Genomic DNA, 17,033 nt, shown 5'->3' with positions numbered 1-17,033 from the left:
GTTTATGAACTCGTTAGCACTTCTCAGCGAGGAAGGTGGCACCAGGGGGTTGAGGTTAGGTATTATTCTCCCTTTCCCTCTTCTCTCCCCCCCTAGAAAATGTTGCGATTTCATTCACTTGTAAGATCATTTGTGCACAGTTAAGAAACCCCAAAATGCTGAAATCCATAAAACCATGACCTGCAAAGTTTTTTCCATGTTTTTGCCACAGTTGGTAGCACAGTCCTGTGTGACATATGACAGTTTATTGAAAATATTTTATTGATTTCTGTAAGTCAGTTTTAATAAACACCAAAGAGATACAGTAAGTGGACTGGCAAAATGAGTTCACAAACTCAATTATCTGACATTTTCTTTCTCTGCAGGAAGAGAGCCAGTTCTGTAAAGAACAAGCTGAGAAGGCACAGTTTTGCCACAGTTCACAGAGGTTTAGCTTCTCTGACTGCACAGCATTTATGCTCAAGTTCCAATAGCACTTCAGGTGAAATCAATAAGATTATTCATTGGTTTCAGCTGCAGTTTGATCAGCACCTTGCACCTGAGTCAGGTAAGAGTAATATCAACAGTTTTCAGAGGCTAAACAAGCCACTAACTGCATGGCCAGGCAGATTTTGCCAAAGAAAACTCTTTGTGTTGGTTTGAAACTTCCTGTTACTTCCTCCAGGTCAGTTACCACTCTTGTACAAAGTCTGCACTCTGGAGGAAATGTACTGTGAAGTATGTTCAGTTATGCTAAAAGGCAACAGACCAGCTTCTAGCATCTTCAAACGCAGTGCATGCAGTTCTTCTGAAATCCATACTCTGCAGAAGATAAAACAAGAAGGGAGGATCTTCCATAATGCTCCAGCACTTCTAAGGAGACACTATTGGAGTCATCAAAATGGTAATTCCACCCTCACACTGACTGTGAAATACAGAAAATGGCACCTCAGATAACAGCACTTGTGGTTAGTGTTGGTCTCTGTGACCTCTACCTGGAGAAGATACACCAAAGACAGCCCCAGCTCCCAAGGCTTCATTTATGTTTAAGAAGTTCACTGTATGCACCAACATGTGACCTGAATACACCTTCCCTTCTCCCTCACGCATTTCTAGTTCCATGCAGTGTTTATTCCCTAACATATAATTGTGCAGTACTTCAAGATATTCTCTGCCCCAATCAGAAGGCCTTAACTCCTAGTGAAAAGAAAAAAAAGCTCCATTACTTTGGGGCCAGTCACTGATGTAACACTTTGTCATGCCAGTGAAAGCTGGCAGTTTCCATAAGTGAAAATTTTACTTCTACAAACTGAGCGAATGTAGTTTATAAGTCAGCTCTGCACTGCACCCAAAGGTGAACAAGTCACCCCCGCAGCTGGGAAACCTCTCCCATTCCCCAGTTTCACCTCTACACCACTTTCCAGCAAACACCTCCCTTGTGAGCATGCAGCTGCTTGACCTGCATGGAGTCAGAGACGAGTGTGGTTCCCATCAGCGGAGTGCACCGGGGCAGCCGTGCCCACCCCATTTCGCACGGCATGGCTGTGGTTTGGGTGTTCTTCCTGGCTTTTTGGGGTCCCGGTACCACTGCCAGGAACCAATGAGTATTTCTTCTGCACCTGCTCCAGTATCTGCAGCACCTGGAATTAACAAACACAGCTGTAAGCAGGTTACTAATTTATTCTCCAGGTATTTAAATATGCCCTGTTCTTTTTCAAGCTGCTTGTTTGGGCATATCTTTGGGGTTACACTGTCTACTCAAAGGTCTTGGGGATAGGTGTAAATGGAGAGCCTGCTGCACAGAGACCTTGGATCTCAGAGCTTTTTCCCTGAATGAATCGGTCTGACATTGCATGGAAGATGTTCTCCAAGCACAGAGAGGTGCAGTGATGGTTGCAGGACCAGGACACAGGCAACGTGGAGCTCTGTTTTTCTGCTCTTTCATACCAGATTATGATAACTCCTCGTGCTATCACAGATTTCTTTATGGAACCAGGGAACTCCCAGTCTGAAACCCACTTAATGGAGATGTGCAAAGCAGAGAGAAAAAGAGAGCAGAAATCAGATCAGGATTAATTTTACCTGAGACTTGGGGATGATACCAACTCTGAAGAATCCTATATTTCCACTGTCAATTTTGGTACAGTCCACAACAGTAGAGGCAATATTCTCTGGGGAAGGACCATCGCAAAGAACTGCATCCACCTGAAAGGCAGCAAAATTTCACAGCAAGCTCAGGCACATAGGCTGAGAGATGACAGCTTCCACATCTCAACAGCAGACAGCTGTTAAAGGCAGCTCTGCTCCTTCCTACCCCCCCATGCCCCCATGTAGCCACTACCTGATGAATTTGGAATGAATGAACTCAATAAAATCAAAGAGAGAGCTCTATGGGATGGGTTTACATCAGATGAGGGAGTCCCATCCAAAATCAGATCTGTAGAAAACCTTTTTTTTTTTTTTTTTAGGAGTTTGTGGTGGGAGATTTGCACTGCCTCTTGTTTAAAACTGCCTTAAAATCATCTGCCATTAATATTTTTTCATAAGTTTAGTATTCTCAGGATTTAGCAGTGAAAAGACAGCTGTTTGAATGGCCATGACTATTGTACTTCCAGAACTTACAAAAGACCTAAAAGCCAGAAACGTTTTAAAGCTCTGGTGCCAGTTTTAGACCAGCCTCAGCTTTAGATGGGAATCTCCAATGGTAGCTGGAGTCCTGACGCATTCAGGCATCAGTTGTTTTATTGCTTGTACACAAAGAAGCATCTTTTTTTATTGCTCATAACATCCTGTGTTGGAAGATGAACTAACTCATGTTGCCAAGCCCTAACTACGCTGTAGCAAATAGAAGCATTTTGGTTTTCCATAAAAGTTTCTAATTTTATGCTGTTCTTTCAGTCTAGCACCAACATGAGTGACAATGACATCTTTTTAATTACACGCTCTCCTATATTCTTGGTATCATTTGTTGACTTGCCTACTGGGAACAGAATGAGTGTGTTCTCATGTCCCTGTATCTTTGGGGACCTACTGGGCTGAAAATACGCAAAACCTCCATTACCTTATCTCCCAGCTTGGCGTACACTTGGTTGTGGTGTGTTGTGTCTGCCTCTCCTGTCGGGTTAGCTGACGTGACCACAATGGGGCCAACCTGGTGGCAGGAAGATGGAAACAAGAGCCCTGAGCATGTTTTGTGGTACAAAACAGAGGAGCTGAAATGTGAAGTTCCCTGGCGAATCCCCGTGACTCTATAAAGAGCTCAGTGTGACTCTCCCAGGTAAACACACCTTCTGAGTAGGCACCTAAAGTTGGAAGAGACAAATCCCTCCAAAACTGCGTGAGTGACTAAGACCCTGCTAATTTGGGGTTTCCTGATGTTGAATCAGGAAAGAACATTTTATTTTCAAGCAATAGCAATCGCCTAAAAGGTACAATCCCTGTCCTAGAAATGCAGCAGGGAGCAGAACAAGCAGGGTGTCACAGTTTCTCTGGCAAAGCCCAGAAATACAGCAATTAACCATGGATTTGAGCTGTGCAAGGGACAGCAATTCCTTCGTTCAAGATTATAACCTAGCAAGGTTATGGGGCTGTATCCACTGCTCTTTGTAATACACCTCCTATAGCTCCTGCAGGTGGGAATAGCAGCCTATCAATGCAATTCCTTCCACCCAGAGCATGGTTGCCACTGGCCAAGCCAAAGATCAGCATTTTAAAAGCAAGACTGTGGAAGAAAACTGCCTCTCAGCACACCAGGCAGCAGCATCAACATGCTCTCATCCAGAGCTGTGTCAAGGTAGCCCGGGGGCAGCGCTCAGCACTGCAGCAGAAAGTTTCCTACCGTGCTTTCTCTGCAGGTTTTATGCCAGTAAGTTGCAGCTGATCGTGCATTCGCATGCTGCTGCTGCTGCCAAGAAGAGGTCATGCAGCACGCTGCAGAAGCAGCTTTCTCCCAAGCAGGGATCAGAGACCCATACAGACAAGCCAGCATCTGTCCCACAGCGCTGTAATAACCTTGAAGCTATAGCAGGATAGGACAGGCTCTAATCCCACGTGTCTGGGCACCCAAAATGTTGATGTGCTCACCCCAGCATTACAGCAACACACAGACATGTTCTCCCAGGTTGTTAGCTCAGCAGCTTCTGCCTGGGTAAAGTCATGAAGCAGGGATGCTCAGAACATAGTCCAGGCTGTAACTGATGTTGTTCTACGTTTGGGAACCTCCCAAGTTATTCTGGCTTCAAACAAGCCTGTGCTTGCAACAAAAATGTTCAAGGCAGGAAATCAGACAATGTGTCTGTTAATTATATCTCTTCTGGCGTTCTGATCTGGTGGTCTGTTTTCTTGCTTTTAGCCTCTCTTCTGCAGTAAAATCAGCTACCAGCTGTCTGTATAACTCATCCCTTCTTCCTTAATGATATTTTTCTTGTGGGAGTTACTCAGTATAGTTCTTTTCACTCCCCAGAAACCACTCTGAACATGCTATCGTCCTCACTGCTCTGAGAAAAAAAGGTGAAGAGAGGTGGTGTGCCAACACCCAGCAGGAGAGTGAGCTGAGTGCTGCAGTCTCTCTGTCCTTGACCCCTGCAGCAGCCCAGAAGAACTGGGCGCTGGTGGCTGACCCCACGTCTGCTCCCTGTGCATTCGAAGGGCAGGCCCCACTTGCCAGCGGTGCTGGGATGAGTGCGCCCTGACCACTCACCAGGTCAATGAGGTGTGTGGTGACGGAGCAATCGGGGATGCGGATGGCAATGCTCTGAGGGGTACCGACGTATTTAGCAGAGTCCTTCATCCCCAGGAAGTCCACCCATGCACCTGCACAAGGAAGAGTGGCACAGCACTTACAGATGTACATCCGTCCTCACGCGATGGTCTTACCACAGGTATTGCCGCGGAGCTCGTGGCATTGCAGGAAAGCATGACTTGAAGTTGGAGTTCCAAAGCCAGTGCTCTCCAGAGAGCTTGAAACTAAGCTTTTCCTCACCTCTGGGAACCACCAAGCTAATAGGAGATGGCCAGGCAGCTTCCATGAAGTCCCAGAGGAGGGGGCTGAACAAATGCTTTGCAGGTTCCAGTTGCTTCAGGCTAGAAATCCAGAGGGACATGGGGCGCTCCTGAGCCTGGCGTTTGGAGCTGTAAAGGGGGCAAGAAAAATGAGTTTGGAAGTAAGCTACACTTTATTTTCAAGCTCAAAAAGAAATTGTGTTGGAGCAGCCTAGAGTTAGACAAAGGGTGTGGGCTCTGCTACAGGTCAGCCATCTGTAATAAAAGTAGGATGGTTCAATAGTTGACCTGAAAGGAAGGGATGTGAATGACTGCTCCTGATCATAAATTACAAATCACGGTCTTAGTTTCTTGTGTTGTAATGGGTAAAAGACCCAGTTGCCTAAGTTCTGAGGGGTCCCAGCTGCTTAAAAAAGTACAGCTAGAGACATTTGTTAAATAAAAGAGGGATTTTGGTTGTGACAACATGTATCTACAAATATAGAGAAGGGGTGCCCCGTTTTGACATGTCTTGGTCTTTGAGTTTCCTTGTGATATCCAAACTACCGGGCTCTATCCCCTGTCCCATTAGTTTGTTGTAAGAAAATTCCAGCTCAACTGTTTCCATTTCTCATTTGTATCTTCTCCCCAAGCTTGTCACCTTATTGTTCCTAGGAAGGCTAAGCTATAAGTCTCCTGGCTCTGGGCGGCTGCTGTAGCCAGAACTCACTATCAGCTGTATGTCCTCGTGGCCTCCTCAGACTAGCCAGGGAAACCTTCAGTGGGGCAGCGAGACAAACACTTACCGGTGAGCTTTCTCCACAGCATCAGGCCGATTACAGGCTGCCACAAGCACATATACAGTATCTGTGGGGATGCCACAAGTCCCTCCGCTCTTCAGGATATCTGTTGACATGTGAACAGGGCAGAATCCCTTCAGTGACTAGAACTGAGGGGCTGTAATTCACGGAAGAGCTGTCACAGACAAAACAGCCAATTCAGTGCTCTCGTATCTCATTTTCCCAACTAACACAGTATTTCCTCTGACAGTGAATTTTCTAGCATTCATCCAAGAAGAGGTCTGGTATTTAGGGGAGATCTGAGCCACATTCATTTGGGCCAGAAGTCATTCAGCCCTGTGGGAATAGCAAGCACCTTGCTTTCTCTGTACAAAACTGTCTGTCAGCACTAGCCTGGAGGATTTGTGTATCACATATTGGATGAGCAGACAGGGATATGATACAAAACAGACAGCAGCAAAATCACTGCTAAACTGAGGAACCGCTTCTATTTCCCACATAGTGTGTTCAGCTTCAAAAGACATTGTAACCTGGCCCACTTGGTCAAAATGCAATCAGGTTATTGTGATCTCCACATCTGGATTGGAAAAACATCCTTTCAATACTGTTCTGCTACAACATCTCCCAGAATTACCCCTCCACCCCACATTATCCCCTATACATTTCCCTTACCTGCAATTCTCTTGACTGAGGAAGCTTTCCTGGCAGGCAGGTGAAGGCACTTGGTCATTCCTCCCCCCACACCACTGAGCTGCACAAGGGGCCTACCCATCGGTAAGCAGGAACCCTCAAAGACACTGCTGCAAAGCGCAGAGAGGAAGCAGTAAAAGCTGACCAGACCAAAGATGACCGTAGCAGCAATGTCATAGCCGACTGGAAGAGCACCGACGGCATCCAGCAGGAAGCTGACAGCAATGAGCAAGAAAGCGAGGGAGTAAAAGAACCAGGTGATGTTTAAGAACAGCGTGCAGAAGACAATGAAGCCATTGAAAAGCATGAAAGCAATGATGCCTACTGCTGTGTGGAAGCTTCTGGTCGTGCCGTAGAGGCCACCGTACCTTGCCAAGCCCCAGATGATCCACATGACAGCATAGAGAATGAAGGCACTGCTCTCCAGGGTTTTACCCCGGGCAAAGGCCACTGAGCCACCTAGAAACTTAAGGATCCCACCAGCTACCACCACCCACGGGATTACAACAGTAGCGAGCGGAGCCTGTGGGTCCCCTGTCATTGTAATAGCAAAAGAAGCAAGGACGCTGCACGCATAGCCAAGTACTTCTGCATCGGCGTACTTGGAGTACCCTAGGTAGGGAGTGTGAAGGTCTGCCCCTTCACGAAGCTTCAGGAAACTGCTGCGAGCAAGCAGGGCCCTCACAACACCCTGCCCTATTGGGATTTTGGTGCTGGCTTTCACGTTGTACAGGTGAATCAGAGCCATCAAGGCTGAGGCCACAAAGATGGCCACATCCACACCTTGGGGTCCGCCTTCAAAAAACCCCTTGGGACGGCAAGCTAATGCAATGCAGTAGGCCACATAAAACAGCAAATACAGGCCATCCGCCAGGCTCTTAAGAGTGAGGAAAAGGGCCAAGACAGCAAAAAGAATTGAAAAAACCACGAGGAATGCAGTAGGGAAGGATGGTTCCTCTGTTTGCCAGACTGGGTACAGAAGGCAATAGCCTCCTGTAAATTTCAGGATGGAAGTGAAACCGAAGAAGGTAGCCATCAGTACATCCATTGCACGGTATGACAAAACGCAGACTCCAATCTGGTAGACCCCAGCTGCCCACAGCCAGGGCACTTGTCCAATAAAAAGTTTGCTAGTGACGCCCAGGAGCCTGCAGCCAAAGACACTGGCAGACAGCAGGTTCAGGATCACACCGAAAACCGCAAAATGATTCACGCTACCACCGGTGGGCTGGAGCTGCTCATGGGCCTTATTCTTGGCCAGATCTGTGCCAGGGAGGGCAATTTTCTCTTTGGAGAGGAAATAAACAATCCTTCCCAGAGCAAAATAGCCGCCAACCAAGCAGACAATCATATAATTGCAAGCCACGGCCGAGGAACCAAAAGACGTGCTGTAGTGCATGGCAACTTCATGAGCACTGGCGAGCGAGACAGCAGAAGCAATCAGAGCTAGGATGACCTCTCTGCTAAGGAAGCCCACCACGGCGACAATGAGTAGTGCCAAAGTAAAGGTGACCAGGCCAGGCACCAAGGCATTGCGGAAATCACCGGTGTTGTTCAAAACTCCTTGCCCTTCCAGGATGAAGACCACTCCGTAGCCACACCAGAACACTGAGATGGTCAGGCAGAGGGACAAGAACAGGGACGCATCTCTTTGGCTTCTCCGAATTCCTACGAAACAAAGGGGAATACAGGCAGAACTGTGATTTTGACAGAGTTATGGAAAGCCACCCTTATGATAGGCAGCTGTGCTACAGCAAGCACATGGTGTCTTGGAACCATGATTACAACACAAGCATGTGGCTGCACAGGTCCTGCATGATTTCAGACAGAGCTAAAATGAGCTTGGGTCAGTCCTCACGGTGCCCAATTACACAGTGTAGACATGACTATAAAGACTCCCTCAGAACTGTGTGAACTCACAAGTATTTGTGCCTCTCCCAGGCTGTCTGATTTGTAGTGGAAAAAATACCAGCTTCCAACCTGGGATTTTCGTGTTCTCACTGCTCCAAGTCACAAAAGGAGAAATAATTCAGCATTCATTCTAAAGAGCATGGACTTTGTTATAATAAGAGATTTTTTTCCTCTTAGCCTCACATATTGACAAGCAATTTCAAACCATAGATGCCTAAACTAATTTAAGAAAGCTTGGGGACAGTTTTTAGAGAAATTCACTCTCATTTAGCATATATTCACTTTCTTATATACAGAGAGAGTTTATTCACTCTGTTAAAACTCTCAAAGATTGTGATGGAGCATTTGTTCAAAACTAACATTTATTTCTTTGGTTACTTATACAGGAAAAATGTGATGTGCTGATTGAAAAAAATGATTGTGAAAAATGTGTGTGTGTTGATTCCCCAAGCAGAATGGATCAGTGGTCTGGCAAAGCTGACACAGTTCATATAAACCTGTTGGCAAGGCAGACCAAATACTTGTGAAGCTATAGGAGGGGGAGGCCTTGAAGCTGGCCACCCTCCGAGTCTTACCTGCATACGCCAAAAGTGATGATAAAATCAACAGAAGGACTCCTAAAGCTGTGCTGGGGACCACGGGGGCTGCACTGGGTATACTGTAGAAATGCACTGCCAGCAAGAGTGATCCTGTGTGTGAGAAGGGAGGGGGAAAAAGAGAAAGAGCTTGTAAACTCTGGACCCTAAAAAACAGGAGAGAACCAGAGTGACAAGAGCAGGGAAAAGTGAAAAAAATAACAGTGCAAGATCTGCAAATAATGAGATCTAGAGGGAGGGTGTTGTAACTTGGTTTGTGTCACCTCTTTCTGGGTGCCCAGTTTTAAGAAACTTGAACTTATTTGTGTTTGAAAGTGCTCCGCCATTGTTGGATAAAGGTAAAAAATGGATCTCAGATTCCAGTTATACAAAAGGCAGACAGACAAGCACACACACTCTGAAGACAATCCCATAAGCCTTGTAACTACAGAAAACTAGCCTAAAACTGAAAAGCAGCAGCACTCAGAAAGATGAAATGCAAAGGAGGAAAAGAAAGGGAGTGAACACAGAAAACAGCAGCAGGGAAGACAGAGAGAGAAAAGGAAGAGAGGAAAACGCATCCAAATAAAAATCATTTATGAAAATGACTATCAAAAAGTTTTGATTTGCTTCCAACTCAAGATGGATTGGGTACAAGAATTCAGGCCAGCGTTTTAAAGCCAAGACAAATATTTTGTTGGCTGCTGAACCAGGCAGAGGGATCTCCGGATCTAAAAGTTTTACCCAAGCGGAGAAGATTCAGAACAAACAGACGTTTTAGCCCCTTCAAAAAGGGGGTTGTCCATGAAAGCTAGTCCCAACCCCATCCTCCCATGCCAAGAAGACTCGATCCCTACCTGCGGAAATGCCCAAGAGCCCTGTGGAGTAATGCAGTGACTCAGCTTTTCTGACTGCCATCGCAGAGTCCGCTGAAGACCCAGATGCGGGCTGAAATGCTGCCTCTCTTTCCTCCCTAGCTCTTTATAACCAAACCAACTTCACTGGCCTGTGTTCCTCCCTGCTCTCCACCCCTTTTCCCTACAAACATCTTCTGTTAGTGTGCCTTTCTGCATGCGGGAGGAAATGCAAATGAGTTTCTTGCTGCAATAAATTTCAGTCTGTGAGTCAGAATGGGCTGCTGGTAGCTCCCTCCAGGGGCCTGTTAATTTTACTGTTGATTAACCCTTGTTAAAAAAGACACTTGAAAAATAACGCTGATGGTTTATTACTATTACTGCCTTTTTGCTATTGCCAGTACGGAAATTACACTGGTTAAAATTAAGGGTTTTTTAAAGAATCCATCTTGCTGGAGCAAACAAGTACTTTGCAAGCCCAGGAGCTCCCCGGGGACCAGTTATTTCTCCTCACACCGGCTGTGGTCCTGCTGTTTGTCCCTGTCACAGCTATGAATGCCTGGCACCACCGTCCTGTGCTGGGCAAGCCCAGGGCATATTCAGTACCATTCCCTTAAAGGTGACTTTTGTCCATGTGCCGCTCCATGCCTATCTAATCCAGCCTCTCTGCGCACACTCCCAGGGAACTCCTCCTAATTCCTGAGTGGCTTTTGTGAGTGAGGAGTGTGAGCTTAAAATCTGGAAGAGTCTTGCTGGCTTTCCAGGAGAACTGTGCAGGCAGTGAAGTGAGTACCAGTCATTCCCACAATCGCTGCTGTATCCCCAGGGTGATATAAAGGACCCATGGAGAATACGTGATCAGGCCATAAAGGTCTTTACCCATGAAGGAGGCCACAGAAAGCAGTGGACAGTGGCCCAGGGTTGTGATGAGATCATGTCAGTCACACATCAGGGGGGAATCCAGAACAGTCCCAGACTGGATCCACAGCTAATGCCAAAAGATGCTGCTCCTCCTGTTTGCTGAGCCACATGGACTGGGGTGTTTTCCTTCCCCTGAACACCTGGATCCCTACATTGGCTCCCAAACCTTCGTGGTTTCTTCTCTGCTTTGAAGGATAACCTTGAAGAAGAGCTTTGGGGAAAAGGGTTCCTTCACACTCATCTTTGTTAGAATATTAACACAGATTAAAGCATGGTATTGAGGTGTGGAGGTACTCCCATGCAGAATGGAAAAAAACTCTGCCGAAAAGTATAAACTATCAAGAATACATCTGTTGCAGATTGATCTTTAGGCTCAGTATGTCTGTTGAGATAGACCTGGTCACATGAGGAAGCACCGGAACAACCCTGTTTTGCCTAGTTACACCTAAACAATGAATTCAGTGAGGGGAACCAACACAGTCAGTTTGCAACATGCAGAGCTCGGTGATGTGGTTTGCAGGAAAATGTAAGTTTGTTTAAATATCAGCCTTTAGCGATCTTTGTTCCATCAATGATGGGACTGGTCTCTAACCAGCTGAAGGAGGAAGAAACTATTCGACTACTGAATTATGTTCAAGTCGCAGCATGATTCAGCTATTTTTTCAAGTAAGAGGAAACGATGCATTTCTAAATCACATTCAGAATACCTCAGATATGAAACCAAGCAGCAGGGAAAAGGCTTTGGGGATTTTCTCTACATATCTCATAGTTTAATTCCCATTCTGGATAATAAAAGTCCTTTCTCCACCCACCAAACAGGTGGTTTTTGTTCCTGTTTGTATAGTCAGCAGCTGTGAGTATGTAGTGCCTGATTTTTTAATCAGCTTTTTAATCAGTTTTAGGAGATGCATGCAATAAATGAAGTCACATATATCAGAAAAGAGTACCTTCCTCATGCCTGCTATGACTAAGGAACTTGCCAAAACACTATTTCATTATACACAGGCTATATTTCACGTCTCTTCCAAATATGACAGACCTGAGAATATTTTTTATAAATTATCCCTGAAAAACTTTCTTCCCCCAAGTTGCTTCAATTCTGTTGTTCTCTAAAGAATGGCAAGATAGCCTTAAGAGGCTATATTTATTGCAACAGTGCAAAGCTGAAAGAAAATGGTTCATAATCTTCTCAGGTATAAGCATATCAAGGACAAGGGAAGATGGGTTTCCACATGAGCAAGGGAACTTCCCCATTGCATGCTGTGAATCTTGCAGGCAGATATCCCTATCGAGGTCAGGGGTCTGCCAGCTCTTGCAACCATTCTCCTGGTAAATGATGTTGTCACGTTCTTAGAGAGATGGTGTTGTCAATGAAAAATCACATTATTCATTTTTAACTGAGGACCTGAAGGCCAGGAAACAAACTGGCCACAAAGCTTCAGCTTTTCAGAGATGGGGTGGGAGGCTGAGGGCATTTAAAGTCAGAAAATGAAATCTTGCTGTTAAAATACAGAGGCTGCTGGTACAATGTAGGGTTTAAAAATGGAGCACAGAGAGGAACTGCACTGGCTCAAATACTTGCTGTGGGCTGGCTCCCTGTGATGCCATCTTATGCACAAAAATTTGCTCCTTTAGTCTGAAACAGAATGGAAAATCGACAGCCGAGAAGGAAAAACACAGCTGCTCTGTTGTACAGGTCGCGTCGGCTGGGGATGGTTTTGAGACAACGTGCTGGGAAGGAGGTCTGCAAGGGAGCAGTCAATTGAGGAAACAAATAATATTTACATGCCCTGCCCGTGGCACTGGAAATAAAACCTCCTTGCCAGTAAGAAATTCAGCCCAACCCTCCTGGCCCCACCTGCTCCTGGGGGAGGGATCATGCTATAAAAGGCTCCAGGCAGGGCACAGAGATGCACAGCAAATTGGGACTCTCTGGGGACTCCTCCTGCTCTGCCTGTGACCATGGGGAAGAAAGTGGCTGTCGTGCTTGCTGGCTGTGGGGTGTACGACGGGAGTGAGATCCATGAGTCTTCTGCTGTGCTGGTGCACCTCAGCAGGGAGGGGGCACAGGTAAGAGGCAGCTGGCAGGCTCCTGCCCCATCCTTTTGCCCTTGCTCTGCTTTTTATTCGCCCTCCCCTCGCACAAAGCACTCTGCTGTAAGGAGCTTTGCGTCTTGCCCGACAAACCACGAGCTCCCTGTTGCTGCTGGGGTAATTGCAAAGAGTCAATGACTGGAGTCAAAGCAAGCAGCACGGTGTCAGGGCTGCCACAGCAAGCAGGGACAATGCCCCGCTCTCTGCTCTGCTCTCCCAGATTTGCTGTGTGAGAGGATTGCCCGGGTGCTGAGCACAGAGCTCAACCATTCTGCCAGCTACACAACCTCTGAAACAAACTTTCTGAAATGAATCTATTTTTGGCTTGCATTTCCTCTTTCTCTTCTCTGGTATTTCTGTTTCAAAGGCTACTATTGACTCCGGTTGCTTGAAATTCATCCTTTTGGAGCACTGAGGATTAAAATGGAAAATAAGATGAACGCAGAAAATAGAGTTCTTGTGAGTTAGATCGGAGAAAGGGGGGAAAAATGTTCAAGCACCAGCTCTAATATGCAATCAGTGACAACAACTCTTAGAGAGTCAAAGAGTAGGGAGAGAAGCCCCGGGTAACACTGACCTCGGCTCTGAGCTGCCCACAGATCTGGAAATCAAGCTGCTCCGCCGAATATGAAGGTGCAGTGGTGATTTCCACGTGCTGCAGAGCCTTCCCACCCAATTCCAAAGCCTTCAAAGTGTGTATTCACTTCGTGGACTAAAGCTGAGACTTGTCCAAAACTTTTCTCCACTCTCTGTAGTTTTTCTTCTTTTCCCTCTGTCCGGAGCTGCCGTGGCTCTCCCCCTGCCTTCCCCTCGGCTGGCACACTCAGAGCACTGCCCTGCACTCATCCCTTGATTGGCAGGGACCTCTAGTGGAGGAAACTCGGGCATCATTTCCCCCACACCCTTTTAATTTTCGCTTCTGCTTGCCTGAGGAAACAAATTTTGTGTACAGCCACCAAATCCATCACCCGCCTGTTTGTCATCTTCCGCTCTTCCTTTCTGTGCGTGAGCTTGAAATAATTCAGAAGGAAGGCGAGATGCTTTCTTGAGAGGGAAATACTCTGCCTGTGGGAAGCCAGCGGGCGGGGAGAAGAAACTCAAAGTCCTGTCTGAGGGTGGTGGGTTGACAGCAGCTTGCTGGGTGCTCAGCACCCGTACGGGATGACCAGCTGTGTGCGGGCAGCACTCGGGCTGCTGCAGCAAAAGGTGATTGCTTGGGATGAAGGTGGAAAATTAAGAAATGGGATTCACATGTGGCTCTTGCAATGACTTGTTTTCCTACGAAGGAAAGGGGTGGCTGCTCCCTTTCCATCACTTCAGGCCCCCCCCCCCCAAAATAAGCAGTGTGGGCTATAGCCTCTGCCAAATACCCTCCTTCGCTTTAAGGTGGGGGTAAATGTTTGTGCAGAAGCTAGAAAACAGCTTTTTTTTTTTTTTTTTTTTTTTTTTCCCCTCTTTATAACAATACCTTCCTATTGCCACTATCAGATAGAAGTGAGCCTGAAGGCCACTGAAATCTCCAGCAAAGTTCTTTCCTAACCAAGAAACACAAGCGTTTTAGTTTGCTACCTGTGGTCTTTAACATGCTTAGGATGCATGGCTGAAGGATAACAGACCTTCCCTTCCCTTCTCAGGTAGAGGTTTATGCTCCTAACGTTGACCAGATGCATGTGGTGGACCATGTGAGAGGACAGCCAACTCAGGAGAAGCGCAATGTGTTAGTTGAAAGTGCCAGAATAGCCAGAGGCAACATCAAGGACCTGGCTAAGCTGGACGTGAAGGGGCTGGATGCCCTAATAATACCAGGTAGGAAGGACAGCACGTGGGGTCTGCACGCCTGGGGTCTTGGGAGCAGCTTAAATATTCATGAGCCTTGAATGGCATGGGAGCCATGGGCTGGACAGGAACTGGGCAGAGCACTGGCAAGAAGATAAGTTGAGAGATGGGGCCGGCAGAATGGCCATCTTCCATCTGTGTTTACATGTACATCCATCAGAAACAAGCTGTCCCCTCCCTCATCGACACACTGCCCTCTGGGGAAGAGAAGCAGAAGCTGGGACACAGAGGGGGGTGACTCAGAAGGGAAAAGCCTGATCTTTTTTGAAAGATTCTTCGGTGAAAGTATGACCAAATGATTTCAGTGGGAATTGATGAAGCCTGGAGTGAGGACTAAAAGACAAGTGAAAGCCTGTCAGCGTGCCCCACCATGACAGGGTGAAACAGCACTGATACCTCTCCAGTTCGGTTCTGTTTAGAAGCAGAGGTGGTGCTTTGGAGTCTTCTCTCATGGCAGTCAGGAAACGAGAATCTTCAGTGGCTCACAATTGTTTAGCTTTCTTCTGTCAACATTGGGCAAATATTTCCATCCAACAAATCCATTTTAGCATTCTTACAAAGCATATCCAACAAAAATCCTGCCCTGGAGTACTAACCTTTCTGTTTCCTTTTTCTCAGGTGGCTTTGGAGTGGCTAAAAATCTGAGTACTTGGGCCACCCAAGGCAAGAACTGCACAGTATCCAAAGAGGTGGAGGATGTCCTGAAGGCATTCCATGCTGCCAAAAAGCCCATCGGCCTGTGCTGCATCTCCCCAGTGCTGGCAGCCAAAATCTTCCCCGGCTGCGAGCTGACTGTGGGTCACGACACAGAGTGTGAGAAGTAAGTAACTGTGCGGTGCTGATGTATAATCACACCACGGAGATCACAGCAAGGCAGTCTCTCCCCAGTATACATAGGACCACTGACTAGAAGTTCAGCAGATCCTAGGCAGGAACGAGATGGCTGCTGAACACATGATAGTGTTATGAGAGGTAGGGATATGATCTGTTCTTACCCGTTCATCTGTCCTTACCCATCCATGAAAGCTGTGACCAAATTTTTCCAACAGCAGGGAAGAAACGATGATGAAACCACTAGGCTAGGAAGCTGGTGAAGAAACCAAACCAAAAGGAAAAGTCTAGAGGGTGCGTTTAAGCAGCGGAACAGCTATAGTGGAACATCAAGGCTTCATGTTGGCTTCACTTCAGATTTTTAACTCGCTGTAATCTGGAGGCTTTCTGGCTTCTACAGTCCTAGAGAAATTCTTCTGATGGGAAAAGATTTACAACTTATCAGTCAGGCTTTTTGAAGGGACCATCTTATCTCTGTAACAGCCTAGCAGCTGTTGCTGCGAGGCACAACCAAGCTTTTCACTCTAGGCCTCTTTCAGATCTCTCTCTGCAATGACAGCTCCTCCGCACAGGGTTTCTTTTCTTTTCTTCTTCTAGATGGCCTTATGCAAAGACTGCTGAGACCATGAAGGAACTTGGCTGCAAGCATGTGAACAAACACGTCACTGAAATTCACGTGGACGCGAAGAACAAGCTGGTGACCACCAGTGCCTTCATGTGCAATGCCCCCATTCACGAAATCTACGATGGTATCGGAAAAATGGTGAAAGAAGTGGTCAGACTTGCCTGAATGCCACAAAGCCACAGAATCCAGCTCCTCTAGAGAGCAGGCGCTAGGCCTTGCACTTCCCCTTTCATACCCACATGTCAAGAGGCAAACTGCTGCTCGGAGTTCTTCCCCCCATGGCCCACTGGTAGCCCCTGAGGAGGGAGAACTGGAGCAATGTAAGCGCTGGCATGCTTTGCCAAGGACACGCCACTTACTGCGTTGATCACGAGCTGGCAGTAACTGGAGTGTCACATGCAGTGGGCTCACACGCAGCCACTGTCACTGGTTCTGAGCAGGTGCCCGGTCATTTCAGCCATGCCATGGCTGTCCCGATGTATCACCATGAGCAGGAATTGGTCTGCTTCCCAGATTTGTTATAAACCCATCTCTCCCTACACACGGCCACCTCACAGAATGGATGAATTAGTGGCAAAAAGAACGTGACTCTGGTACCGAATAAAACAGATGTATTTTACATGCATTGAATTCTGCTTTTATTTTTGCCCTCCTATGAGGAACTGCTCTTAGTGTTTCTGGTTGGCCAGTGAATGGGGAAAATGGTATGGAAAGAAGCCACTAGTAACAAACTCCACTTGCTTTCTTAGGATTTGTCAGAACTCAGACTTGGGCATGAATGACAGTGGTTGGTGAAAACAGAAGTAAACCAACATTAGCATGAAGGTTTAGCAAGAAGTGGTTAAGCTCTTGTATTAACCCAAGACCCGGTATGGCAGCGTGGAGTATTTTGGAAGTTGCCTAGCCAGAAAGAGTTGAGGGTGAGACCTAGGGCTGC

General features: G+C 46.8%; 2 protein-coding genes across 2 annotated transcripts; one reads left to right on the top strand and one right to left on the bottom strand.

Moving 5' to 3' along the window:
• Window positions 1–1,448: 1,448 nt before the first annotated feature.
• LOC309883216 (uncharacterized protein) lies at window positions 1,449–9,853 on the bottom strand (the record flags this gene model as incomplete). Its single annotated transcript, XM_082771115.1, has 9 exons — window positions 1,449–1,619; window positions 2,062–2,184; window positions 3,041–3,130; window positions 4,679–4,791; window positions 4,961–5,109; window positions 5,766–5,865; window positions 6,432–8,117; window positions 8,936–9,049; window positions 9,793–9,853. The coding sequence occupies 9 exons, from the start codon at window positions 9,851–9,853 to the stop codon at window positions 1,449–1,451; spliced, it is 2,607 nt and encodes an 868-aa protein (XP_082627241.1).
• A 2,797-nt stretch (window positions 9,854–12,650) lies between these two features.
• LOC309882929 (glutamine amidotransferase-like class 1 domain-containing protein 3, mitochondrial) lies at window positions 12,651–16,695 on the top strand. The gene is made up of 4 exons (XM_082770439.1): window positions 12,651–12,780; window positions 14,439–14,610; window positions 15,259–15,460; window positions 16,069–16,695. Exons 1-4 carry the CDS (start codon window positions 12,673–12,675, stop codon window positions 16,259–16,261), a joined length of 675 nt encoding a protein of 224 aa, XP_082626565.1. The 5' UTR covers window positions 12,651–12,672; the 3' UTR covers window positions 16,262–16,695.
• The last annotated feature ends 338 nt before the right edge of the window (window positions 16,696–17,033 follow it).

The sequence above is a fragment of the Aythya marila genome (assembly GCF_965140915.1).
Source record: "Aythya marila genome assembly, chromosome: 13".
NCBI lineage: Eukaryota > Metazoa > Chordata > Aves > Anseriformes > Anatidae > Aythya > Aythya marila.
The sequence above is the reverse complement of the archived record's forward strand: the minus strand, read 5'-3'. Positions and strand labels throughout refer to the sequence as shown.

Bases quoted from the DNA above. Each gene is read 5' to 3' on its own strand.
- LOC309882929 (XM_082770439.1), top strand. From the start codon at position 12,673: ATGGGGAAGAAAGTGGCTGTCGTGCTTGCTGGCTGTGGGGTGTACGAC. The intron at 12,781-14,438 runs GTAAGAGGCAGC...TTCCCTTCTCAG, and splicing joins TCAGCAGGGAGGGGGCACAG to GTAGAGGTTTATGCTCCTAA. The intron at 15,461-16,068 runs GTAAGTAACTGT...TTCTTCTTCTAG, and splicing joins CACGACACAGAGTGTGAGAA to ATGGCCTTATGCAAAGACTG.